Below are 26,965 nucleotides of genomic sequence, written 5' to 3'. Positions count from 1 at the left end.
GCTGTTAAAAGGATCCCATTTTATTGGATTGATTGTTTGTATTTGCCTCAGTGTGTGGAATTTACCAGTAATAAAGCTGCAACTCTAAAAGGGTGATATTTTATTGTCCAGATGTAAAACCTGAGCGACAAAAGGAGCAGATCAATAAATTAGGAAAGATAATTAAAACTGCAAGCGGTGATATTCGACGTGCAGCACGGGAGGGTCGGCAACATGCCATAGCATGACTTTTGGGTCACTTTTTAGCCGCCATGCCATGGGCACACCGATCGACGAAAACAAATTCTTTTGATAACTTTTAATTCCAAACATGTTCAGAGTGCACAGACTAAATTTCAAGTGGGTCCGACAAAATCTGTAGGAGGAGTTTGTTAAAGTACAACATGTGTGAATCGCCAAAAATGGTGAATAAATTCAAAATGGCGCACTTCCTGTTGAGTTGATGGTGCTTACAACCGCCTCGATCCCGCGAGGTTTTAATATCATGACGTTTTTCAGCGCCGGCTAAAGTCGGACAAAACTTCTCCTACTTTGTTTTAGTGTCACAAGTACAAGCGACTCAAAGAATGAACTGCATTTCCCACAATGCACATGAAGGCGTAAAATGACATCATCATAAGGCGCCGTTACTCCGGCAACGTTTGGTCACGATTTCCTTCCCTTCCTGCAAAAAAAAGAGAAAAAATTATACATTTTGATGCCCAAAATAAGGTAAGAATCATCGTGAATAACTTATTTTCACAACTATTCAACGTCGTCACAGACATAACAACATGTTTCCGTCGACCGATGCGTCGCGTTTGTCAGCTCGGACTCGCTGTGGGAGCTGGCCGCGGCGGAGGTCCGCAGCGGGGAGAGCGGAGCCGGGGAGGAGGAGAGCGGAGCCGGGGAGGAGGACGGCGGAGAGACGGTCAGCGAGAGGAGCGTGGTTCTGATGGGGAGCAAGTCTGGGGTGTGTTTACGGTGCCGATTGAGCACGAGGGCGGGTTCAGCCATCGCTTTCTAACTTAAGTAATTGACGACACAAGTCGTTGCCGGTAAACTCACGTCTGCTTGTTTCCAGGGTAAAACGTCCATCCTCCTCAGATGCCTCGACAGGTGCGTTTGGGAATCAACTCTTTAAACCAAATCCGGCCTCATGATGGAACCAAACCTGCTTTTAACTCCCTTCAGACTCTGTGTACAGACTTCCCGAGAGAGCTGGGATGATTACAGGACTCAAAATGACACCTTTTCTGACTCAGTTTGCTAAAAACAAAAAAGATTAGACTGAAATCCCCTAAAGCTAGTAAGACAATCATACTGTTTGTTTGTTTTTTTTAATCCACCAGGGATGAAACATCCAAACCAACTCTGGCGCTGGAGTACACTTTCGGCAGACGGGCCCGAGGACACAACACAGTAAGGAAGTTATTTTTAGTCTTGGACACTTGGGCATTAAAAGTCAGATAAATACAAACAACTAATAACAATGTTGTTTCAGCCTGAAACTTGTGTATTTTTCTTGAATCTAAATTGGAAAAAAAGAAGGAGCCACACTAAATTTAAAGATCCCGGTTCTTTATAGTAAACCCTGCGGAAGAGGTGCGGTACAGTTTTTGATAATCTGTAGCTCCCATGACCAAGCTGATTTCCTGCTGGTGTCCTCTTTCAGCCCAAAGACATAGCCCACCTATGGGAGCTGGGAGGAGGAACCTCTTTATCAGACCTGGTCCAGATCCCCATCAGTCCTGTCGGCATCAGGTGAGTCATTTACACACATTTCCGAGGACTTAATAGTCTTTTTCATAGCTGTGTTTGTTTGAAAATCAGTCTGGTTTGAACAGCAGTGAACGGAGGGTGTTTTCTTGGTCCGAGCTTCAGAGCCGTAGCTGCACCTCTTCTGTATCCCGCCACTTCACAAGTCCTTCCCGTCTTTTCCCAGGTCTCTCTCTGTCATCCTCATCTTGGACCTGTCTAAACCCAACGCTCTGTGGGCCACCATGGAAAAGCTGCTGCAGGCCGCACAAGCTCAGTTGGAGAAAGTCTCTACGCAGGCACAGAAAGCCGAGAAGGCCAAAGCCAAACACCAGACGGCCGTCCACTCAGCGGCACGTGTCTTACCTAAAGACTATCCTGTAAGACCTCAGCTCATTATAATCACCGTTAAACTTATCAGCATGATTTTTTTACTTATGTAGTAGCATATTTGAAGTGGTTTACAAGTACATGAACTTCTCATGCCTCAAGCTCTCACCTCACAGCATGAGAAAAGTCAAAACAAGAGATGTCTCGTTTTTTTTTTTTTGCAGGTTAAAGATAGATTTTTTTTTTTTTTTGTCCACTGCAGTTGTACGTTGGTACATATTTCTTAAATGAACTGTGAGTCTGTCTACAGGACAGAGAGCTGATCAGCCCCTTTCCTGTTCCTCTGCTCATCGTTGGCAGCAAGTATGACATCTTTCAGGTAAAACAGCTGCTTTAATGTTACCTGTTTAGACTTGGAAGTTGTTCAAAGACGTGCACGGATAAAGTCGCGGTTACATTAGAGTCATTTGCGTTGAATTACGGTATATTCTGTGTAACACATTCAGAGTGACAGTTTTTCCATCCGTGTTGCAGGAATTTGACTCGGACAAGAGGAAAGTGGTCAGTAACACGTTGCGTTTTATTGCCCACTACTACGCAGCCTCTCTAATTGTAAGTGTGCTTCTCCTACACATGCAGCGTATTTACATTCACAGTCACTTTTGATCAATACATATTTACTATGTATTCGATTTTTAATTGTGTTTCTGTGTCTAATCTTTTCCTTAGTTCACGAGCATTAAATCAGAAAACCTGATGTCAAAAACCAAGAGCTACTTCTCGCACCTGGCTTTTGGTCTGGACCGAGGGTGAGGAGCAAAACACAACACTGTGCACCTTGTAGTAGTGGACAAACATTAGGACTGCTATTATTATTTTATTTTTTTTAAAGCACACTTACTTAATTGGTATTGCTAATGCTTTATTAGATCTTTTCGAAAGACAGCTCCAAATAGATTATCTACACTAACCAGGCTGTTGAATCAATTCAAGTCAGTTCAATTCAATTTTATTTTTATAGCACCAAATCACAACATAAGTAATCTCAGGACACTTAACATAACAGAGTACTTACAGCAGAACCTTAACAACATTATAGAGAGGAAACCAACAATTTAGCAACTCCCTTATGAGCGACAGCTGGTAGGAAAAACTCCCATTCAACTGTATGATCGATTTAAATGCAGTATGTGGAGCTGTTAAGTGGTATTTCATTCAACAGAGACGTGTTGCTGTTATTTAGCCTTCTCACATCAATATCAGTGGATGGGAAGGCCAAAAATAATAGGAACATTTGTCAGTGTGTATTGTAGAGAAAATGTATTTCACATCTCAAGGAGTATTTTAAACAAAAAAAAAAAAATCATTGCTGTGTATTATGTTACTGTACTTTTTGTTTAATGATTTGGTTTCAGTTGTGTTTTTCTTCTTGTTTGAACTTTTTTTTTAATTAGAAAAACCTTTTCCTGTGACTCCAACAAGCCGCTCATCGTCCCAGCAGGCGCTGACTCCTTCAGCCAAATAGGTGAGCGCAGCACCTCTTAGTGGCCAAAAGCAGTAATGAATTAAAATATGAATACTGGGTTACAATACACCAAGACACGAGCAAGACTCTGTGACGTGTTTGAAATAATGTTCCTGTCGATTTAGGCTCCCCTCCTGCTACTGATGTGGACATAACTTCTCTGCATGCTAAAAACCCAAAAGACCTCTGGAAGAAAGTCTACGAGCGCGTCTTCCCCCAGGAGGTGAGGTAGTCCAGTCTCTGCCGGCACCTTTGTCTTCATCAGTATTTGAAATGTAGGGGATTTAGTTTAAGATGAAATGCAGTGTTCCTTGTTATATTTATGCATTTTCACATGAACAAGGACCTCCATGAACAATCAATTTGTAATGTATTTCTGCCCGTCCAACTGTCCTTGTTGTTGCAGAGTACCAGTGAGCAGATGGAGCTAAAGGATCCAGCCAAAGACCCACAGTACAGCGAGCCTCAGATTGATGCCATGAGAGCTCAGAAAGACCAGGTAACACATGTTGACCAGTGTCATGCTTGCGTTGTATTACTTTACAGCTGCACAGCTGTGAACACTGCATCAAAGCGCATCATTCCCCGCATGACACCATATATGCATTTAGAGAAACTCCTCTATATTAGTTCTAGATGTTGGCAGCAGGGGGAGACAGATACTGTAAAAGAGGGAGTAGAGAAGTTCCTTACTGCCTCCTGTATACAGTATGTTCATATACGTCTGCCTGACAAAGAGATATCACCGGTCAAAACATTTCATAAACGTTTGGAAACTTACAAATGACTTTACAAAAGTCAGCGGGCTGACGTCGTCCATTTCCTACAAACAAGACATAAACGGTTGCCACTCCACTCACACCTCTCTAAAAGAAGGAGACTATTCCATGTAGCCTGTATGTAAAGGTGTTTCTGTCACGGTCTCATTAACAGGCTGTAATATATCCTGTGGTCATAAACTCAGCGATGAGTGTTCTTCGTGCCCGCCTGCCAGGGCGCAACTCTGGCACTTAAACTTTAGTAAACTGTCGGAGTCTCAAACAAATCACATGCCGTTATCTTTGGACTGATGCCAGTCGTCTTTCTCTGCCATTGGACAGTAGATAATGTAATTGGTCTGAACAGCCAATAAGAAAAGCAGGCTAAAGGATTATTCCGACTGAGTCTAAAGAATAAAGTTTACGAAGGCATAAGGATGCATGTCAGGGTAGACTGTAAACTGATGTCCGCTAAATAATGCTGAGAGATAATATTGTTTTAATCCTGCACCTGCAGTGAAAAAAGTAAAACAGCTCTGTTGTCTGAGCAATGTTTTTTTGTTTTTTCCTCACTCCAATTGCTGAAAATTATAATTCATTCATTTATGTGAAACTTTCTAATTTATGTTTATGGCTGAAGCTTATTTTTACAGTGAGGTTTTACACAGGAGGCCTGCAGCTTAAGGGAAAATGTACAAATGTATATTATTATGCTGTACATCCTTACAAGAGTTTATCATATTGTAAGTATAAAAATACATGACAAAATCAACATCTTTGCAGAATCAGAATTCACCAGTTCATGATGCTGATCTGAAAACGTACTTTTCCAAATTATGAAGCCCAAATTACTGTTTGATGCTTGGAGTGCCTGAACTGTTTGGATGTGCTGCAGTATTTACCAAAGTGTGACACGTTACTGGTGGTATAAACTTAATGTTATTTGTGTCTATCTGTGGAGGCAAACAAAGCCTGCTGTACCAGTAGCACTATAGGGTGTGTTTTTTGCACTTTTGCACTTTTATTACTTCATTACTATGGAAAGCGTTATGCTTTTTTTCTGCCTGCATCTTTTTTCAGGAGTTGGAGCAGTACAAGAGGGATGCAGCCAAGTCATGGAAGGGACTGGAGCTGGAGACGTGAATCAGCTTTATCACACACAATTCTCATAACAATGTACAAACAGTATGCATTTTGCATTATTTATTTACTTTTGTGTTTTTTCTTGTATTACTTTGTAATTCCTGGAATATGTTCTACAAAAATAAACAAGTTTTACATTATTACAACAGACATCACGTCCTATTAGCGACACTTTACAGTCAAAATATTGCAACCAAAAATATGAAACAATGCACAGACGGCATATAATTTAAGCTTCATTTTACATGTAGTTTACAGAGTTTCTGCAACTTTGAAAGAGTCAAAGCTGCTGTAGGCTAAATATTGAATGAAAGAATGAATGTGCGAAGGGTTTTCACATGGAGCTACATAAAAGGTTCAAAAGAAATCAAATACACGTCAGTAAAACAAATTGCTTAAAAAAATAAAATAGAAGCTGGAGCCTCTGAGTCTAAAAAAAAAAAAGCATAATTAAAGTAAAAGCTTTATAGTTAATCTATTGTTTTTTATTAAATATAGCTCCATAATGAGCAGCACTCAAAACGGGAAGTGAAGACATCCGGCGCCATCTTTGATAATCTTTAACCTCTCGGAGAAAAGATCAGAGAGGGAATATATTAGACCACGAAGAGTTTATAATGATGGTGTCAGTACTGGATTACTGTCCTATACTAAAATTGTACCCCTGAAAACATTATGCTTTCTGTTTCTTGTTCATATATATTCACACGTGAAGACGTAAGTTGAAGGTGAAGTATTTTCCTAAATACTTAATACAAAAAAAAAACTTCCACATATATTCATATTAAATCTGAAATTGATCACATTAAATCGGGTGGCGCCATCACCCCTGTCCTCGTGTATAGAAATGATTAAGTACCACCTTAACCTTTTCTCATAATTACAATTAAACTGCTGATTTATTGAAATATTTAAAAAAAACCTGTGGGGATATCTTTCATGCCGGAAAGGCTGTAAACGAAATATTAAATTACATGTGGTATTAAAAATGTCCTAAAGAGTCTTAAATTTCGCTTAATGAACCCTGGAAAAACCCTAAGATAACATGTACCATTTCATATATGCTTTTATATAAAAGAATATATTAATCCATTTTAAAGCAGATTGGTTTGCTCTTAAAATCATGTTAGGTGGTTCAATTTCCACTGCGGCATCCCAGTTGCCACCAATGTATCCTGCTTTACTGTATACCCTGTATCCATGTAAAACTTCATACTTTCAACTTTAGGGTTAAGTGCTCACGCAAAAAAAAAATATTCCTTGAATGTAGAAGAAATGTGTTGAGCCGTGTTAGCAGGAGCCACAGTTCAGTTACTGAGTAGTAACCATCGTACTGTGAATCCGTATTGAACCAAAGTTAATCTTTCTGTTTACACAGAAGATTCTTCCTCAAATTCTCGTCTGTGGTTTTAGTGACGCACAATTCTGTCCCTGATCTTGAAGCCGATGATGCCCAGCAGCAGTAGTGCAGGGAGGAAGGAGTAGAGCAGAACAAAGTCTAGGGTGTATCGGGACAGGGCGCCAGGATAGCCCTCGTCAATGATCTGATTGCCTTGAGTGACCAGGCAGGCTCCTGGTAAGGATCTGGAATTATCTGCAACAACACAAAAACAAAGAGAGAAAATAAGAAAATATCTGGTTTTAGGTGCCTTTCAATCAGAATAACCACCTGTCCTGCCAAGTGTCCTTGAACACTGAAACCATACTTTATAAACCAGTCTGAATAAAAGCATCAGCACAGTAATAAAAGGTGAAATTGATCTTTTATTACATGCAGTACTTGTGGAAGTATTGGTAGAAGAAAAAGATTAAAGATTTACATTTCCTGAATTTCAAATGAGATCCAAGACTTCTCCTACCACCCGATGTTAAGCCCAAGTACTTTTACAATATCAGACACTTTGAAGTTACTACAAATAGCCACCCCATTCCATCCAAATGTTGGAACATGTATTTAGTCTGTGAGGTGTATAACTTACAAAGAGTTAAATCATTATGATTACAGGTTTCTTTTCATTCTCGGGGCAGGTGGACACAGAGGATGATAAAAACAACTTACTGCATGTGAAGTTGAGATCTTGGAACTCGGTGACGATGAGCAGCTCACAGCTATACTTCTGGAAGGTCAAGTAACTGAGCCACTGGAAGACCACTGGCATCTTCTGGGTGCTTCTGTTTAGAGGAAGAGGAGAGGAAGGTTATCAGCGGCTACAAAAACACCTTCATTTTTAAACTCCACCTGAAAAAAAGTCATGAATTGAAAGTCAAAATCACAAAAAAGCTACTTTAACATACTAAACACATTAAAAACCTTTTTGGTGTCTCACCTTAGAAAGCCAGATCCCACTAAAATACCTGCAATATTGAGTAAAGCCACTCCCGTGTTGACCATGTTAGGGTCTTGTACCACTCCTAGTAGCACCACAGTCAGCAACTCACCTGTGCAGACAAAGAAATGACATGAAAATTTCAAATGAAATGCTAAAAACAGTGGAAACATGACTTTAAAGGACTCTCCACTCAAGCCAAACACATTTGTGATGTTTCTGAAACAATGAGATTTAGAGTGTATCCCTGTGTCAGCAATGTGGTAACGTTTGCTTGGGAACGTTTTAAAAGTTACATTTAATGAGTGGATCTGAAAAATCCCGTCTTTGGAGAAAAAGAGGATTGGGAGCTCGCACGCGAAAAAACATGACATGGACAAGTGGGTGTGTGGTTAAATTTTTTTTACCCCTGATTTTATCAGCTCACCTATAATATGTGGCACCAGAACAACAGCAGTGAAACACAGGAAGCGTAAACTTTCCGGGTGCATCCCCACAGTCCTGAGAGCAAAACCGGCCGGGACCAAAACAAAAAAAGAAAATAGATGAGTTCGTGTTGAATGTAAGAACCATTACATCATTGTGGGGGGCTGAATATGCAAATTCCACCCCCCCCCCCAAACAAAAACACCTACTACTAACCAGTAAAGGAAGGAGGAGAAGATGAAGACACTCAGGATGCTGAAGGGCAGGATGTGGAAGATGTAGGCCAAGAACATTTGCCATTTACTGTACAGACCATCCTGACTCTCCTGATCACAGATGGCTCGCAATGCTGGGACTGTTGATATGAAGACAAAGAATGAGACTGAGAGGTAGAACATAACATTTGATGAGTGGGAAAGAGGGGAAAATTGAATGTACCAGAACACAGAAAGCGCTGGCAATATTTTGATTCTCATCATTTTATATTTTCTGAGCTTAAAGAGTCGTGGGCTCAAAGCTACAAATAAAATCTTAAGTCATAAAATTAACATAGGTTTACAAAACGGATTCTCTATGACAGCTATATAGAATATGTACTGTAGGACACATCCTCTGTAAAAATACATGCTTTTTAAACTCATCGTACTCATAGAACTGCAGTTACATCCAGTAACTACTATTTCTTTATTTAGTTCCTGTGCACCTGTTTCATTTCAGCTCAGTCTGAGAGTCGCTCATGCATTTTTCAAATTTGTAAGTGTTCTTGGTTATATTCATAAAAGTTATCTCGACAACACAGTAAATCCATTTTTTTTTTTTATACAATGCATTTTGGTATCGTAGAGTTGTTATCTACCAGAGTCATGGTCAGAATGAAATCTCCGATCACCACCTCAGGCTGTTTGGGTCCTTAACAAGTGTGATTTCTGCTCAGTCCAGTGTTCTATCACATCTCTTATCCTCAGTATCTGTGACAGCCAGAGCCCTAAAGCTGAGGTTGTAGACTCAGCTGATAACTGAAGAAGACTGTAAGTCGTTAATCACCTGATGCATGCCAATATCCTTCATTTATTACTGTCCATATAAACCTTTAACACATGGCATGTGTATGAAATTAATGTTGATACATTCTATTAAAGCCTTATTACCTTTTAATTTTTTTTAAACCTTTTAAACCTCAGTTTAAACCTTTTTGAGAGTGTTTCGGCCAAGATAGTCAACAAGAACGCTTAATAACACTTAATACAAACACGGAATAAAACCACAAGTAAGAATCACATAAAGAAGATGAAACCCTGAGATACAGTTTTGTTTAGCTGTTTCTCTCTCTCTAGCTTCGTGCGTCTACAGTATGTGTGAAAGTGTGTTTGTATTTGAGGTTACTTTAAGTCACAGCTGCTATAAAAAAAAACAGATATGAACTTGTTAAAACTCATAAAGGCTCATATTTCTGGGCACACAGGAAATATACAGTAGATAGCATAGTCAGTGTAGGTATGTAGGTAAAAATGGTACTCGGGTTCATTGAGCTCTTACATGGCGTAAAGGTCATTTTCCCTCAGAGCCAGACTAACTGCAGGACCTCTGTAATGATGGCGCAAAGCCAAATAACTGAAGATTACACATGTAGTCGTTAAGCCAATGATAAAATGTTTTGCTTTATAGTGACATTTATTTCTATGATACATCAGTTTAACTTACAAGTCATTACTTAATCTTTTACTCTGACCTAAGAGAGACCCCGAAAGTACAATAAGTCTCTTTAAGCACTTTTACCATCTTCCTTATTTTTGCTGAAGTTAACAAAAATTCTGCACACAGCACAGTGCTCCCCTTTCATCCACTGAACAAGAGATAAGCAAGCTTACAGAGCCGAGATAAGATGTTTCAAGCATGCTGTTTAACAAAGATAATACATTGCTTTTATTCAGGTGATAGCCGACACTTCACGGACTGCAGAATTTCCCTGAAGTCATCGTATCCACCTCATGTAGATGTTTATTGGGTGATGTTATCGGACACATGCAGTGCAGATGTTCTGTAATGTCACACAGACGTTGTGTAACTACTGAAATATGGTAACCTGCTACGTTCAACTCCAATTGTGTTTTTTTTCTCTCGTCTCAAATATTGCCGTTATTATGTCCCACCGTGCAAGCTATTCAGTTCCAGCACTCAGTGTTGTCGAGTTGCTTCTTAGTCATGTTTTATTGTAGTATGGTATAAGTGTTGCCTGAAATGTAGAATCGCGTTACAATATATGGAGGCAACAGTAGTAGTTGCCAACTAGTGTTGTCCCGTAGTGTCCCCCCCCCATGTGGAAAGACGTTTTGTGCTGGTGGAACTCACAGAGGGCGACAGCGTTCAGCATGCCGGTGTAGGGCGAAGCACCAACGCTCTGATAGATGATGCCTATGCGGTCCTGCACAGCACCCTTGGTGACGTCCATGTCCAGGTGCATGACGAAGAAGGCCACGAACAGACCGTAGATCAGATTCTGGGACAGACGCATCAGAACACCCATCCTGTCTCTGGACAGGTTTCTTGCTGTGCGCCTGCACACAAAACACACGTGGAAATACATGGAGAGGCACAATGGATGAGCGGTGATTGAATATTCCTATTTTCAAACCTATAGTAGCTGCCGAATGCCCTGTAAATAATCACCATGATCTATAAGTGATTAATAAAGCGAAATAAGATAGAGCTTCACTTATCCGGGAAGACATTTCTTTGAAGTTACAACAACATGGATATAAAACAACCGAGTAATAAATATAAAGAGTGCAGAATAAAATAACAACATTAAAAATTTAGTAAAATAAGTAAACTAAAATAAGAAGGTAGTCTTGCGCATGATTTTGAAAAGTAACATTGCACATGATCGACATCATTAATCATTAAGATTGTAAAAACGTTGCCTGGTCTGATGCATTTAGTTCTTTAAGTATTTATGCTCGTGTTTTCACCAAAACACATGGATGGTATACATTTTACAACATTTTAAAGAAACTGTTTTCCTCCCTCAGTATGGGAATAGATACACAAACACGTTCTCCAGAATCTGAATCTAATCTTTTATGTATTTTAGGTCAAAGTTCTCTGTCAGTAATTTAATGATGTTGGAGACTAAAGACTTGCTCAACACTGACCTGAGCAGAACTTCAAGTTTGGCAGCACTGCTGGGTGACTCTTTGCTCTTAAAGGGGATGGCTGGCTTGTCCGATTGCTGCAGGCTCTGCTCCATTTTTGCCAGCATGCTCTGGTAGATGGCAGACCTCTGATAGGATGAAGTAATCTCATGCATGCGATTGAACGTGGCTGCTTCCCTCTCGCTGCTGCGCGTGTCCACCGAGGTGAAGTCAACTGTTTGACATCACAGCAATTTTAATGTTTGAATGTTTATGTCACGCAGACATGCTTTTAGACATGCTCACAATATACATATTCTTTATTGGTCTTTTTCAACATAGCTTTGCGGCTAAAATGGAAACACACAGTGCTTGTGGTGCGTGCATGAGCAACTTGAGGTTTTTGAGAGCTCTTGAGTAGTCGGATTAAACATCACTTGACAAGGAAGAAATGTTTTCGCTCTGAAGGTGAAACAGGCAGACTTGGTGAAATTTTGTATGCAAACAATATTGACCTCCTGAGTGCTGTTTTTGTTTATAGGGATGATGACGTTTGTTACTTTTCTGTATTCTTAGAGCACAATTAAGCACATTTTCTGGGGACTGCCGTGTTGCTTGTTTGTGAACGCTCCCAAATGGAAAGTGTCCCTGTTCCCATCTGCCTGAATGCATGAATATTCCTGGGTCAGAGCACACATTACCATAGATGTCAAAGGGGTTGCAGTACTCTGGACACTCGTATCCACACTGGCTGAAGAAGTCCACCATCTCCTCTGGCTGCCCGCAGAACACGAGCTCACCTCGACTCATTATAGCTATCCTGCTGAACACCTTGGAGGCGGCGCGCGTGCGAACGCGAACGCGAACACACACACACACACACACACACACACACACACACACACACACACACACACACACACACACACACACACACACACGATTTGATTTTATCAGCGAATAATGGATCAACTGCACACACATCTCCTGTCCTTCATAACCAAGAAAATACTGCATGTCTTCCTAATGTCAAGCCAATGAAAGAGATGACGGAACGATCCACTGCCCTTATTATGAGTAAAAATGACTTCTAAAGTTCAGCTGAAGTTAATATGAGGCTTCAGCAGTCTGAGTTAGACAAATGAAGTTGCTGAAAAATAGCAGTCAACCTAAAACTGTTTCAGTGCATTTATGACATTTTTTTTTTTTTTTTTTTTTTTTTTTTTTAATGTGTCCCTTTAAAGGAAGTTTCAGAGTATATTACTCTTTTCCTTTTCTCCGGTTCATCTCGAAACTTACCCTGAAAAGCTCGGAGCGTGGTTGGTGGATGGTTACTATGACGATACGGTTCCTTCTGGCCAGCTCCGCCAGCAGCACCACAATCTGATTGGCCGTCATGCTGTCCAGGCCAGTGGTCGGCTCGTCCAATAGGATCACCCCTGCAGCGATGCCGTCCCGGTGACATCGTCATTGCAGGTTTGTCGCACAGTGAGACATTGAGAGCAAGTAAAAGGCAGGACAGGAAAAAAAAAATTCTTCTAAGTTGGAAACTTTTAAATGTACTTTTTATTAAGTGGCACGTGCAGGACTCTCTGCGGGGCCAACTTCACTTGTGAAGATAAGTGAGTTCTCTTTTTTTTTGTTAATTACTCTAATTAGGACAATTAAAAGATTGCCTCTTTGCATTATGAAAGCAGAGTGGAATTAGCAGATGCTTTAATTGTGAGATTAATTCATTTCCTGGTTGATTGCAGAGGCAGCGAATGGGAACTCCTCATTACTCTGTGTGTGACTGCGTGTGTGTGTTCATGGCCATTTTAATCCTGAATGAGGACTGAGACCCTTCGTCCTCCCTGGAGGACTGGAGACCTGATAAACTACACCTGGGATGAGCACGCACACGCGCGCACACACACACACACACACACACACACACACACACACACACACACGCACACACACACACACACACACACTCTGAGGTGGGTCTCTGCTCATTCCCTTCGAGGTGTGATAACCCAGTCTTTTATTACTCCTCTCCATCTCTCCCTCCGTCCCTTTCTCTGTCCTCTTATTCCCCTCTTAGTTAGATCCTTTTGTTTTCTTACAGTGTGGACTTTAAAACTCTTCAGGGGAGAGAGAGGTCAAGTGGTGAACTTTTTTCTGTTCTCAGGATGGCAAAGTCACGCTTCTGGTCCTGTTGCTCCGTACAGTATATACATTAAATATCACGTGTTGATGTGCCATAACTAAGTTGAGTGAACAAAACATTAAAGGATTAGTCTGTTTTAAGATAATTTTCAGGTGTATATATTAGTGATTCACCAAGTTTTGCTTGCACTACTTTCTCTACACTGTCTATATTGACAATTATAAGATCTCCTACCTAATGTGCATCCAATGTAACGGATGGGGTTCAAAATCCACAGTACTCGTTCTAAAATTGATCTGACCTCAGCAGTCTGTGTTTGACAAGTCAAGGATGTAAATGTGTTTCAAGTTTGTTTCATATTTGTTTCGATGTTCCTCTGCTGCAACTCATCAAGCAATCAGTCTACTATGTTTTGTTTTTTTTAATTTTTCTGTCATTTACTTTCAAAAAGTTAGACCACTAAAATGTATTCTATTGGCCATAGTTCTTAGATCGTGGAGTGTGAGCTAACACTTCATACATGTTTATTGGAGGCTGACCGATATTGGATTTTTGGGGGCGATACCGATATTAGGTAGTAAAATAAAATGTGATATAGATATATTGGTCGATAGTCTTTATATGTACTTGCATACAGTACAGAACCACACATCTGTGGCTCATATCAGCCAATAATATTGGATTAACTCCAACTACTGTAACTTTCTGTTGGCTTCAGATAAACTTTCAAATTACATTTTTATACAAAACGAGGACTGCCGACTTTGATATCCATCATTTAAACCCCTTTTCCTCTGCTTCCCATTAATATAGTCCAGTGCATAAAATAACTGCAGCTGCTGTAATAGCTTGGCTAATTAACAAAGGCGGGTTTGTGCAGGATGTCTGATGTTGTGCAGGCACTGAGGATGTGATTGTGATTATTCTCTCTGACCAATCAGTGGCCTTCAGTGTTTCCACATCACTTTTTAGTATCAGCTCAGCTAGCCCATTACCTTGATGAAGGTGATACCAAAAATTAACTTGCTATCCACGAGTTGAGCCAAGACGATATCCGCAGTAAAAAAAAAGAAAGAAAAAAAGGGGCTATAAATTGGAAACACATTAAGATTCCATGTAAACTGATTACTACCATCAAAAACTGGTTCGGTGTTCCTGTGGGTACCTGATAGACTTGAAAAACTGTGAACGTCTCCTTTAAGGACATCTTCCTGACATTATGTCACGGGTCAAGTTGTATAATCCTTGGTCCATGTGTGTCTTAGCTTTAAAATAATCATCTCTAATGCCTCTTTTATTTATCTGTTCATTTAAAGACTTAAGATTTTAAGGGATAATGGCTTTTACCTCGATTCACCTCATCACAATGACTTAAATCTGCAGCAGTGGCCCACTTTAAAAGTCTGATGTTGGTGATAAACAGGTAAAACTTATGTAATTCTCCTCAGGCATGTATTCCAGCTGCAGAGGTACTCACGTGGATCCTGAAGTAGCTGGCTGGCGATGGAGACCCTCCTCCTCTCACCCCCGGAGATCCCTGGGAAAACACGGCCTCCGATAACACTGTGGGCCACATGACTCAGACTGAGCTCGGCCATCACTGCCGACACCTACACAGGAGCCAGAAGTCAAGGGTCAGGTGACAAGAGAATTACTACTAATATGAATGTTTTCAGTAGATTTAGGTACTTGAAGGAATATTTTTTCGCTTGATCACGGCTCCTTGAAATATTTCTAAACCAGGAGGTTTACTGTTGCTTAAGATGATGAAAATAAGGAAATACCGAAATAGGATGAATTATAAATTTACATTTTTAAGTTAAAAAATTCTGAATTTAGGCAGAAAATGGCTACCAACTTTCTGGAAAGCTGCCTTGACAGTTGAACCATGAGAGAATATCTTGCTCGTATACTTTGAATCAATGTTTAAATCTCTTTTAATTAACTGTAACTCAACCATATTTGGCATAGATAAGCAAATATACTTCACAATATGATAATGCTCTTGAGAAAGTGTCTTAATGAAGAAAAAAAACATCTAAAATTAGGCTGGTGATCTCCAGAAGCACTAAAAACTAATGAACATCTCAATGTTGCTGACGTCCTTCTGGATACAAACACTTCCAAAGATCATAACAACCACACGTGTCTCCTTTTTGTATGTTCTTCAGCTGGCAGAGATGTCGAGTTTAAGATAAAAAAAAAATAAAATAAAATAAAAAAAAACTTGATAAAAGACCAGAAGAGGCTCTTGAAAAAGTCACTTTTTTCTTGATGTCTTTGGCCGAGTGTTTCCGCAGGGCCAGCTGGGCTGTGTAGGTCAGAGTCTCCTCCACTGTCAGATAACTGAGCAGGTTGTCACTCTGGAAGAGAAAGAGAAAACAGGGGTCAAAAAAAGAAAAGAAACAACAAGAGAGAAGAGCTGCAGGGACGCAGGCAGACATTTACTTATTGAAGATATATTGTGAATTTATTTCGTATGCCTCATTGTTGAATCTTTTTCCGTTTTTGCTTACAATACTTACGTAGCCAGACTATGGATTTATACGGAGAAATAACAATACTCTCCAAGAAGCACATATGATCACCTCTGTTTTTCTGTCTTGTGTCCATCAGTAGTCAAACTACAGTACATCTTGAGACCTGAAGGTGTGATGTCACACTCCTAGATGACAGAAAATTATAGATTTCAGGTTGGCTGTCTTCACTATCTTTACAGCACATCCCTGCACACTGAGTGTACAGCCATACTGGACACATACATACTCCATATTGTATGTTCACATATGGGTGTGCAAACCATCTGTAAAATACCTTTGCCCCAGACATGTATGCACGCACGCGCACGCACGCGCACGCACACGCACACACACACACACACACACACACACACACTTACAGCCTGAACCAGCTCAACCTGCTGCCTGCCTCAAAAAGGGACAGTGTGATTGGTCAAATGAACAATGACAACATGAAGAGAGCCAGATAATCAGAGAGGGCCAGAGAGAGAAAGAGAGAGAGAGAAGTCCCACTTTGAGCATCATTTAGAGTCCAGCTGGCACAAAATAATGTTCTTCACTCTACATACCCTTTTCTCACTCACTCACACACACACGCACACACATGCACACACACACACACACACACACACACACACACACACACACACACACACACACACACACACACACACACACACACACACACACACACACACACAGAGCTTGAACCAGCTCAACCTGCTGCCTGCCTCAATTAACATGTGGCGCCTCCCAATCCCTCTTCTCCTTCTTCTCTCATCTGAATGACTTTAATATCAGGAGCTCATATCACCTCCTCATCTACAGCTTAGCAGGGGAAGTTAATGACAAGGCTTAGAGAGCAGGAGGGGGGTTGCTATCAGCAAGAGGAGAGAGAAGATTTGAAAGGAAGCAAGGCCAGTTATAAACCTGTGTTTTTAATTCAGGCTTTGGATACACTTGAGCACCTCTCATTGAGAGATTAAGTCTATGAGGAGGCTATCAAGGGTCTTAAGTTAATTTCATACGGAGGCCAGGGCGGCCTTTCTGGAGTTTCTGCAAAATGGTGTGTTGGTGGAGTTTGTGAGTTAGTATTTGTGGTGGTTAGTTTAACCACAGGCAGCTTGACTACATACAAACTGTTTGCATGTTGCTAAAGGCCCAGTTTAATCCATGTAAAAAAAAAAAGGTGAATATTTAGATCACATATAACGGTGTCGTCTTTGTTTTATACTGGATGCTTGTGTGTTTCTGTGCTTTACCTGCAGTACGTAGGAGAAGCAGTCCTGATACTCTTCTCTCTTCAGTTTCCTGCCATTAATGCACACCTCGCCCAACAGAGTGCCACAATTTCCAATCCTCCCTGAGATGGCATCCAACAACGTGGTCTTGCCTGAACCTTTACCATTGGAACACACATAGAGACGAATTAACATGTATTATAAGTTTAGCAAGCATTCAAGAACATTTTATATTATCCACCTTCCCTGTTTTCTGCAGCCAGACTTTATATTATTTATTTTAAGGTTCTGTTTGTCTTATTTTTGTAGAAAGAGTGTTGCTTCATTTACAAAAATATTTTCCCAGGGTCAATCTGGGCCTTGAACTTGAATCCTGAACAACACATGACCCCATTCTTTATTCTAGATTTAATAGTTTCTAATATCTACATCACCTACAACCATTTCGGAGATATTTCCATTATAAAATCTGGTACGGTGTACCAGCTTTTCAATGCATCCTCTGAAATTTCTTTTTTGGTTTTGTTTTGTTTAGTATAAACACTTTGCTCTTTGAACTGAGCTGAGTGCGAACCTGAGTTGCCCAGTATGCCCATGATCTGCCCGCTGTCCACGTGGAAGGAGACGTCATTGAGGATCTGACGAGTCCATTGCTTCCTGTAGGAGGGTAAGTCCCACCATGGACCGACACGCTCACTGAGAGGCACACAAACACGCACAGGGCAATATTATATAGTAATATAAGATCGACATTTCTAATATTCCCTAAATAGAATTCATATAAACTGTGAAAGTGATCTTTTTTTTTTATATATTCATTTGAACAGTCGGCTATATGTATTTTACTCGACATGCAGTAGATGTCTATACAGTACACGTACATATTTATTCTGCTGTTTCATTAGCAGTAAGAGTCAGACCAATAAAACTTGAGTTCATTTGACTGAAACCTGCCTGTATGCGTGCATAACAATATGACGTAAGGTGTGTAATATCACCCAGGTGAGTTTACCTGACTGTGTAGGAGATCTTACTGACACTCAGACAACAGGAGGGCTCTGGTCGCTCCTCTCCGCCGTCCCTCCGCACATCCCTCTTCACCTCCGACACAAACTTGAAGGACTCCTTCGCTTTCGTCCCGTTCTCTGGCTCCACCGGCTGCATTGAGTAAAATCTGTCCATGTCTTCGGCCAGTCTTCTGCTCCAAAAAAAACCCAAGCAAGTCCGTTTCACATCGATGTTTTAATATTCCTTTAGTCCCAGACTTTGTTTCTCTGCACCTGTTCCCCGACACAGAGTTGAGTGCGAGAGATCAACGGTGTCTTTCAGAACCCATAAACACACAACCAATGTCGCGTTATCGCAGAGAACTTTGATCTGGATAGAAGACAAAAAAAACACACATGCTGAGTAGATTCGCAGGCTGACAATCTCTCTGCAGTCCTCATATTGTGCACTGCAACCAGAGAAGCTATGACTGACTGGACAAACCAGGTGAAGAACTGACGTGACATGAACTTGGATATTTTGAGAAAGAAGCTTTGTGAGCTAAACAAGGGGAGATCTTCAGCTGGACTGGAGTTTGATTACATAACGGGGAGAAAAAAACAGAATCAGCACGAGGTGAAACATCAAATACTCGTTACAGAGAAAAAGCGAGAGGATCCTAACAGAAGAGGAGAAAGGGGGCTGTTGACCTCTTGACCCTACAAACATCAACCAGCAACTTGCATCACCATGGACACAGAGACCGGCCTCAATCATACAAACAGCTTCTCACAGGTCAGTGAGGACAATTTTTAGCAAATCCCTCTAATAATATATTGATACATTTCAATTAAATCCAATCTGTCCCGCTGATTCTTTACATGCCCACCGACCACTGAGCCGCTCTCTTTGACTGCTGTTCAACCACTAATTATATACAAAACAACTTTTATATACATGTATATTTATTTATATTTATTTTGCAGATTGAATGTGCAGGCTTAGTATCACTTTGTTTGAGTTTATATATATATTTCTCTTTTCTGTTTTTCTCCTGAATACAATCACTTAAAGTTTTATTATCTGTTAACCTCTGAAACGGTGTTTAAGAAAAGTCTGCTCTACTAGACCACGAAGGTGAAATGAAACAGTTCAACGCTGTGATTATTTCAAGTCTGGTTTAATAGCATTGTTTTCACATGCTCAATTCTACACTATTTAAGTTACCACATCTGGCAAGTACGACAGCTGCATCAACACTAACAACAAATCTGAACGACATAAATGACTGATTTTCTAGAGAAAAGGTGACGAGGAGAGTCTGACAGCTGGATGTTTATGTCTATAGAACCATTATAGGTCGTATCTACAACGTTAACTATCATAAAGTGTGCAGCCTGGACAGATTTGGTTTGAACATGTTCTTCATTTTCACTTGGGACATTTGTACATGTGTTTTCTTTGAGAGATATAAAGATTATGTAATGGTAATATAAAGCATATTTTCAAATGCACTTTGGACCCACGAAAGGTCTCCGGCAAAACTATTTGCACATGCAACACACAATCACACACGAACAAATGCACACAAGCTTAAACCTTCAGTATATTCTATTTAAACTTTATGAAACTCATCTAATGCAAGCGTCACCGGAATTTCACCAGCTTCTGTCATTTCTGTTGTTAATACCAGCTTATTCCTATCTAAAGTTAATTCCGTGGTGTTTGACCGGTCACACTTTCCTCCACAGATTCCATCAAACATATTTTAAATCTGTAATTCCAAACAGAGCTTTTTAATCTGACCACTTTCAGCATTTTTATTGCAGTTTGTCCTTTGAATTCTGATATGATTTTTTTTTTTACATTAAACAAAAATCCGGTGTGGATGTCCCTGCCTGTATGACACTCACGGACATGTCCACTTGTGTTTAACAGCATGAAGACAAAGAGTTGTTCTCGTCTGAAGAAGACAGCAGCCTCTACTTCACCTACAGTGGAGGGTGCAACGGGCTGGAGGTCAACAACCTGCACTATGAGGTAGCTGTCAGGCAGCCAGTCTGACCTCATACACACTTATCCTGAACTTCCACCTGGTTCTAACCTCGTCACGTGTGCGCTCCTCGTGTAAATGTGCGTGTCCCCAGGTGGACACGGCGGCTCAGATCCCCTGGTACGAGAGGCTGTCGGAGTTCAAACTGCCGTGGGAGATCAAAGGAAACAAGCAGACGGCCATCAACAAGCTCAGCCTCCGAGTCCGCAGCGGACAGATGCTGGCCGTCATTGGCAGCTCAGGTGACGCGCAGACACGCGGGGATTTTTTTTTTTAAAGTCCTGCTGTTTTCTAAACAACGTAATGAATGTAATGCCTCTTTAGATGATGTCATTCGTCCCATCTGCTTCTTTTTGAGACAAAAAAAGACATCCCGAAAAAAATAAATAAAAAAAAAAAATCATGTTCACTGGTAGACAAGAAACAGATGTGTATATATAGAAAATACATCATGATTTTTTTTTTTTTTTTTTTTTTTTCCATCTCTATGCTTGAAATGAGCTTTAATATAAAACCATCTTCTCCCAGGTTGTGGTAAAACGTCTCTGCTGGACATAATTACTTGTCGAGATGAAGGTGGCACGATGGCTTCCGGTCAGATTCTGATTAACGGGAAGCCCAACACGCCGCAGCTGGTGAAGAAGAGCATCGCTCACGTCCGCCAAGACGACCGCCTCCTTCCTCACCTCACCGTCCGCGAGACTCTCAGCTTCGTGGCCAAACTGAGGCTGCCCACTCACTTCACGCAGGCTCAGAGGGACCAGAGGGTAAATCGATGAGCAGGAGTAGTGTGCACACTGCGGCTGTATTAGCGCATATGCAAAAATAAATAAATAAATAAATAATAAATAAATAAAACTACATGATGATGAGTTACTGTTGCGTGTGCTTAGATGACATTATTTATGACACACCTGCTCTGCTGTTGTCCGTCACAGGTGGATGATGTCATTGCAGAGCTGCGGCTGCGACAGTGCGCACACACCAGGGTGGGAAACGACTACGTGAGGGGCGTCTCTGGAGGAGAGAGGAGGAGAGTCAGCATCGCCGTCCAGCTCCTCTGGAACCCTGGTGAGAGAGGCCTGAGAGGAAAAAAAGAGACAACCTTTGAAACCCTTGATTTTCTCGAAAACTTTAGATCGAAAACTTCTCATAAATTGGCTCGTAACTTCATCATAAAATCAGAAATTCAGCATTATATGTATGCTTATCAGACAGATTTTTTTTTTTTTTTTTTGTGGAGGGGAAGCTTCTCTTCTGTTACCAGCTTAGTTTCATACATGTTTTTTTTGTTTTTTTTCCCCTCTGCTGTTTCATGCACTTGTTTTCAGTTGAACATGTTGACAGTTTGTCACTTTAAAACACCAAATGTTAGCTTTGGATCGGGTATTTCAAAATGGCTTGTCAGTTTCTACCCCTTGTAAACTTCTGTAAACTAAAGGGAAATTACATTTTCCCAGCAAGTGTTCTGCAAGTGTCATTTGTTTGTTCCAGTAGTCGTGTATCTGTCTGGATAAATCCTGGATCACTACAACAAACTAAAATCTCCAGTGGATCTCCAACATCAGGACAGAAGGGGGGGGGGGGGGATTTAGCAGAAAGCCAGCAGAGAGATATTTCTCTCTTTTCACTTTTCAGGTATTTTGATCCTGGACGAGCCCACTTCAGGTTTGGACAGCTTCACGGCCCACAACCTGGTCATCACACTGTCCCGCCTCGCGCGGGGAAACCGTCTGGTCCTGCTGTCAGTCCACCAGCCTCGATCGGACATCTTCCAGCTCTTTGACCTCGTCGTCCTGCTGTCTTCGGGTTCGGCCGTTTACTGCGGCGCAGCTCGGGACATGGTGCCTTACTTCACCGCCCTGGGACACCCCTGCCCACGATACTGCAACCCCTCTGACTTCTATGGTCAGTATGTGTCTCCAAACGGCATCCAGTGGTGCTTCTTTCCGAGCATCAAACAATGTTCCTAAAAGTTTCTAAAAGTAGCTTCATCCGCAACATTTATCTGTCCGTACTATAAATGATGAACATCGTAACACTCGAAACATCCAGGGTGTCAAAAGTTACCCATTCTTCTAAACCGGATGACATTTTCAAGCTTTGTTACGCGTGTTTGTGTGTGTGTGTCCAGTCGATCTGATCAGTATAGACCGGCGCAGTCCCGAGCGAGAGGCTGAGTGTTTGGAGCGGTCCAGGGTTCTGGCCGAGCAGTTCAAGGAGAAGGTCCGAGACACTGACGACCACATGTGGAAACCCGCTGGGACCAACGCAGACCCGACACAAACTGACAGGTAACGCGCGTGTTTACGTGTGTATGTTTTAAGCTTAGCCTATTTTGTTCTCTACACTTTTAAATGAGACTTTAGTTTTTAATCAATGGACAAAAATGGCAGAAAATTAATCAGCTATTAGTTTGGTAATGACTTTTTTTTTTTTCTTACAAGCAAAGTTTTAAGAGACTTTTTTTGTTTAGGCTTTTTACAAGTTTCAGCTGTGAACAAAACCCAGACTAAATCATCTACTACGTTCTTGCCATCATCCTCTGCAGCCCTCAGCAGCCGAGCAGAGCAGGAGAGGAAAAAATCACCATATCCAAGGGAACAAACAGACTGCCAGGCAAACTGCACCAGTTCACCATCCTCATCAGGTGAGAAGGACACACATGTGGATGTACTATAGCGCCCGGCGGTGATGCATATGAACACTGACCTCCCCCTTGTCGTCCCTCAGGCGTCACATGTACAATGACTTCAGAGACCTGGTCACCTTATTGGTCCACGGCTTCGAGGCCCTCCTCATGGCGCTGCTGGTCGGCTGTCTGTACTATGGGGCAGGAGAGGAGCGTCTGTCCATCCAGGACACGGTGGCCCTCCTCTACATGATCGGAGCTCTCACCCCGTTCGCTGTGGTGCTGGACGTTATAGCTAAATGTGAGTAATGAAAGTCGCTCTGCGAATGAGTCAAGTAGTTAATGCATCTCGCATTCTGACCTCAGCGACTTCAACTGTAGTTAAAGCAGATATTCAGTCTCGGCATCTAAGCGTATAAAAATAACAGTCTGAACTTTTTATTATATCCTATTCTAACACAATTGAAGGAGCTGAAGGAGCTTTTCCTAAGTAGCAACAAGATTCAAAGTATTTGAGATGAATATTTGTACTGTTATAGCTGTGAGAAATATGGGATATTTAACTCATACAAGGTATTATAAAAAGCTTCACAACATACTCTACTCAGACAAACTGAAACGACGCAAAAATACATTAAAAGGAGCAACACCCAGACTAAATATATCTATTTTCTCGATGATAACGTAACATTTAATGAATTATAAATCGTTAAAAGTTAATTGATTTGAACTTGGGATCACTGCTTTTGCAGTCTGAGAAGCGCTTTCACTTGGTAAAGAAAAATGGTAATGAGACAAACCAGCCCACTCAGTACGGCGACATTATGAGTTATCAAGTTATTAGACAGATTTGTTGGAGATAGCTGGAGACAGAGTTCGTGCACACCCAGTTATTTTATATTTAATCACAACAACTGCAGAGATAACAAGACGGAGTCTCGCCAATAGCCATTAAAAGTCAAGTTCAACTCGAGTCAAGGTCAGATGATATCAAAAGTCATAAAACTGATTGCAAGTAAATATATGACTAAGAATTAAATACTCTGACATGATATATATATAAAAAAAAAATTCTGGAACTTTGTTTCACACCATATCACAATACAATCATGACTTATATGTAGCGGGAGAGCATCCATGAGTTGTGATATGTGTTCACATTATAAATGTTGACTAACTAACTTCACTTCAAATAAATCTTCATTTTTAAATAGCCGTGTTTTATTCTGAAAGAGACTGTGTACAATCGATTTGTACTGGAAGCTAATAACAAACTTAAGACGCATCTCAGTGGAAGTAAGAATATTTAGTTTTTTGGGTGGATGCTGGAGGTTTTAATGTTGTATATATAGTTTACAATGGTGTCATCAGAGTGACTTCATGTTGTGTGCAGGTCACACAGAGAGAGCAATGCTCTACCACGAGCTGGAGGACGGCATGTACTCCGTCACCTCCTACTTCTTCGCCAAGGTAAACCACAGTGATAGAACTGCATGTCCAGCAGGGGGCAGTCTTGCTCCATGCTGGAGTCACATGTCAGTGTAACGCACCTCCCCGGGTGTTATACATTACTGTAATGTAAAATATGAGGGACTGTATGGGACTGCATGAAAATACAGCAGCCGGGATCAACAACATGTGTTTTTCTGCGTTTCTGTCTGTTCTCCTTCTTTGAACAAATGGCTTTCTCCACATTCAGGTGTTGGGCGAGTTACCAGAGCACTGTGTGTTCACTTTGGTCTATGGTCTGCCCATCTATTGGCTGGCGGGGCTTAACGAGGCGCCTGATCGTTTCCTGCTCAACTTCCTGCTGGTGTGGCTGATGGTTTACTGCAGCCGAGCCATGGCTCTGTTTGTGGCTGCTTCGCTGCCCACCCTGCAGACCTCCGCCTTCATGGGCAACTCCTTCTTCACCGTCTTCTATTTGACGGGAGGTTTTGTCATCAGCCTGGAGAACATGTGGCTCGGTGAGGAGACAGAATATTATGAGATGTGTTTAGAAGAATATGCGTGATGATAGGAAAACGGCTCCAGAGGAAGAAGATGCTGCTCCGTTTGGGATGTCTGCTCATGTTTTTGTCTCCTCAGTGGCCTCGTGGTTCTCTCACGCCTCGTTCATGCGTTGGGGCTTTGAGGGCATGCTGCAGGTGCAGTTCAGAGACAACAAATACCAAGTCTCCATCGGAAACCATACCATCAACATTAACGGCATATTTGTGAGTTAAACCACTGAACTGTCAATAAATATCAGAATCCTCAAGTATCAAAGAGCTGTACGTTACTGATTTTTTTGAAAGCTTTCCTCCACGCTGGAAGGAGTACAACACAAGGACAATATGCGGTAGTAGATTTGGCAGCAAGTGATAATGTATGATGTATTTACAGTTTCAAAGCTATAGTGCAGAACTAATGAGTTCACACAATGCTAATTAGGCCTGTCACCATCATGTAAGACTCAAGTGTGGCATGTCACCAGTGGGCAGTTTTAGACTGGAAGGCATGATACTGTTTTCTCTGCTGATTAGAGGAGACACCAAATCCTCTCAATAACGGAACTGCTCCAGAAAAAAGACGAGAGAAACTGATAAAAACAGAGGAGATCTTTGTCTTAAGTTCAAGGCATAAATTTGCATGTTTTCACAGATTCAGCACGACTAAAAATGCAAGTAACCTTCTAACACTATCCTCATTCGTGTTTTAAGACACAACAAACTGGTTGCTTTGATGTAAATGAGCAGGTTTCAGAAAGTCTCTAAGAAAGACTGGAGAACTGTGAGAACCTGCAAGTTTCAAATCTTTAGCTGCAGATTAAATGCGATAGAGAAAATGTAAGATCTGAAGGCAGATATTCAGAGACTTTAGAGGACAGTATTTCAAGTGGAACCAACTATTAGTGCAATAGACAAATGAACAGGATCAACATCTTTCTCATCCTCTTGCCCTCTCTGTTTGTCTTGCAGGTGGTGGAGGCCATGAACATGAACCAGTACCCTCTGTACTCATGCTATCTGGTCCTGCTGGCGGTCTGTTTGGTCTTCATGCTCCTCTACTTCCTGTCCCTGAAATTCATCAAACAGAAGTCCAGTCAAGACTGGTGAACAAAACTGTACCAGCTTCAACAATCAGACCCAACACGGTCTGAAATCACACACGTCATCCGTTTTCGCAGAAGTGAAAAGAAGTCATTCGGATTCTAGTTCGACAAGGAGCCTCCCATTAGTATTTAATACTTATTTGGATGTTTTGCAGTAAAAAAAACAAAAAAAAAAGTGCTTAATTCAGGAGCTAGAAGTAAAATATATGTATACTATTTTTTTTTTAATATTTACATTCTTATAATGATTTCAACATCAGAAATTCTGGCACTCTTAAACTGTATAAATGAAAATAAAAACTGGCATCTCAGCAGGGTGTAAAAATAATCCATAGAAGTAGTGTATCCAAACAATCTCAACATTCACTCATCGTTTCCAGTTTTAAATGTGTGAATAATTCGAATTTGAGTAAGAAAGAAGTTGTACTCACTTTGCGTTGAGCGATAATACACTGGTTGCAGTACCGCTGTCTGCTGCTGGGTGGCAGCAGAGCACTGCCACAACGTCCAAAACTAAAACGATGGAATTTATTTTCTCCTTCTCCTCTCTGTCATGGCAAATGTTTAGAGCGCTACTTTTGCAGATATCCATCTGCAGCTTTTGCTTGTTCCATTTTCAATCCTCTTTTTTTTCCTACAGCTTCATCTTTTTTCCGTATATTTAAGGTTATTAAGCTTACTGTAACTGTGTGTGCCAATATAGGGGAGCACAGAGAAAAAGAAAGAAAAAAAAAAAGCCGAGTAGAGATTTAGTAAGTCACACTGAGAAAAAAAAAAAGACCTTGTAGTTCTTGTGTCCTCATAGATTGAACATTATGTAAGCTGGGTGTTTTTGCACTGGTGCAAAAGCCTGTTAAATATTTTACCAACATGGTTTGAGTCCAAATTAGTAAAGTATTAAATCAAATTG

General features: G+C 41.0%; 3 protein-coding genes across 3 annotated transcripts; 2 read left to right on the top strand and 1 right to left on the bottom strand.

Annotated features, from left to right (window-relative positions):
• The first annotated feature begins 612 nt into the window (after nt 1–612).
• Nucleotides 613–5,633, top strand: dync2li1 (dynein, cytoplasmic 2, light intermediate chain 1). The gene is made up of 13 exons (XM_069144380.1): nt 613–711; nt 808–952; nt 1,064–1,098; nt 1,332–1,401; nt 1,655–1,743; nt 1,925–2,117; nt 2,378–2,446; nt 2,602–2,679; nt 2,797–2,876; nt 3,522–3,592; nt 3,718–3,815; nt 3,999–4,091; nt 5,431–5,633. The coding sequence occupies exons 1-13, from the start codon at nt 698–700 to the stop codon at nt 5,491–5,493; spliced, it is 1,098 nt and encodes a 365-aa protein (XP_069000481.1). The 5' UTR covers nt 613–697; the 3' UTR covers nt 5,494–5,633.
• abcg5 (ATP-binding cassette, sub-family G (WHITE), member 5) lies at nt 5,539–20,733 on the bottom strand. The gene is made up of 15 exons (XM_069144379.1): nt 20,381–20,733; nt 18,302–18,666; nt 17,864–17,985; nt 17,311–17,447; nt 15,794–15,892; nt 15,007–15,139; nt 12,677–12,816; nt 12,079–12,208; nt 11,399–11,612; nt 10,596–10,801; nt 8,463–8,601; nt 8,248–8,321; nt 7,821–7,932; nt 7,553–7,665; nt 5,539–7,087 (listed from the first exon to the last, which is right to left on the bottom strand). Exons 2-15 carry the CDS (start codon nt 18,469–18,471, stop codon nt 6,903–6,905), a joined length of 1,974 nt encoding a protein of 657 aa, XP_069000480.1. The 5' UTR covers nt 18,472–18,666; nt 20,381–20,733; the 3' UTR covers nt 5,539–6,902.
• On the top strand, nt 18,623–26,965 carry abcg8 (ATP-binding cassette, sub-family G (WHITE), member 8). Its single transcript, XM_069144377.1, has 13 exons — nt 18,623–19,071; nt 20,215–20,316; nt 20,424–20,571; nt 20,858–21,096; nt 21,268–21,400; nt 21,968–22,237; nt 22,464–22,623; nt 22,881–22,979; nt 23,063–23,262; nt 24,355–24,431; nt 24,661–24,928; nt 25,050–25,177; nt 25,922–26,965. The coding sequence occupies exons 1-13, from the start codon at nt 19,027–19,029 to the stop codon at nt 26,057–26,059; spliced, it is 2,007 nt and encodes a 668-aa protein (XP_069000478.1). The 5' UTR covers nt 18,623–19,026; the 3' UTR covers nt 26,060–26,965.

Source organism: Embiotoca jacksoni, unplaced genomic scaffold (assembly GCF_022577435.1).
Source record: "Embiotoca jacksoni isolate LCO1_2020_lvr unplaced genomic scaffold, fEmbJac1.0.p SCAF_12, whole genome shotgun sequence".
In the NCBI taxonomy this organism is placed as follows: Eukaryota; Metazoa; Chordata; class Actinopteri; family Embiotocidae; genus Embiotoca; species Embiotoca jacksoni.
Note: the sequence above shows the minus strand (reverse complement) of the source record. Positions and strands in the feature narration are given on the sequence as shown.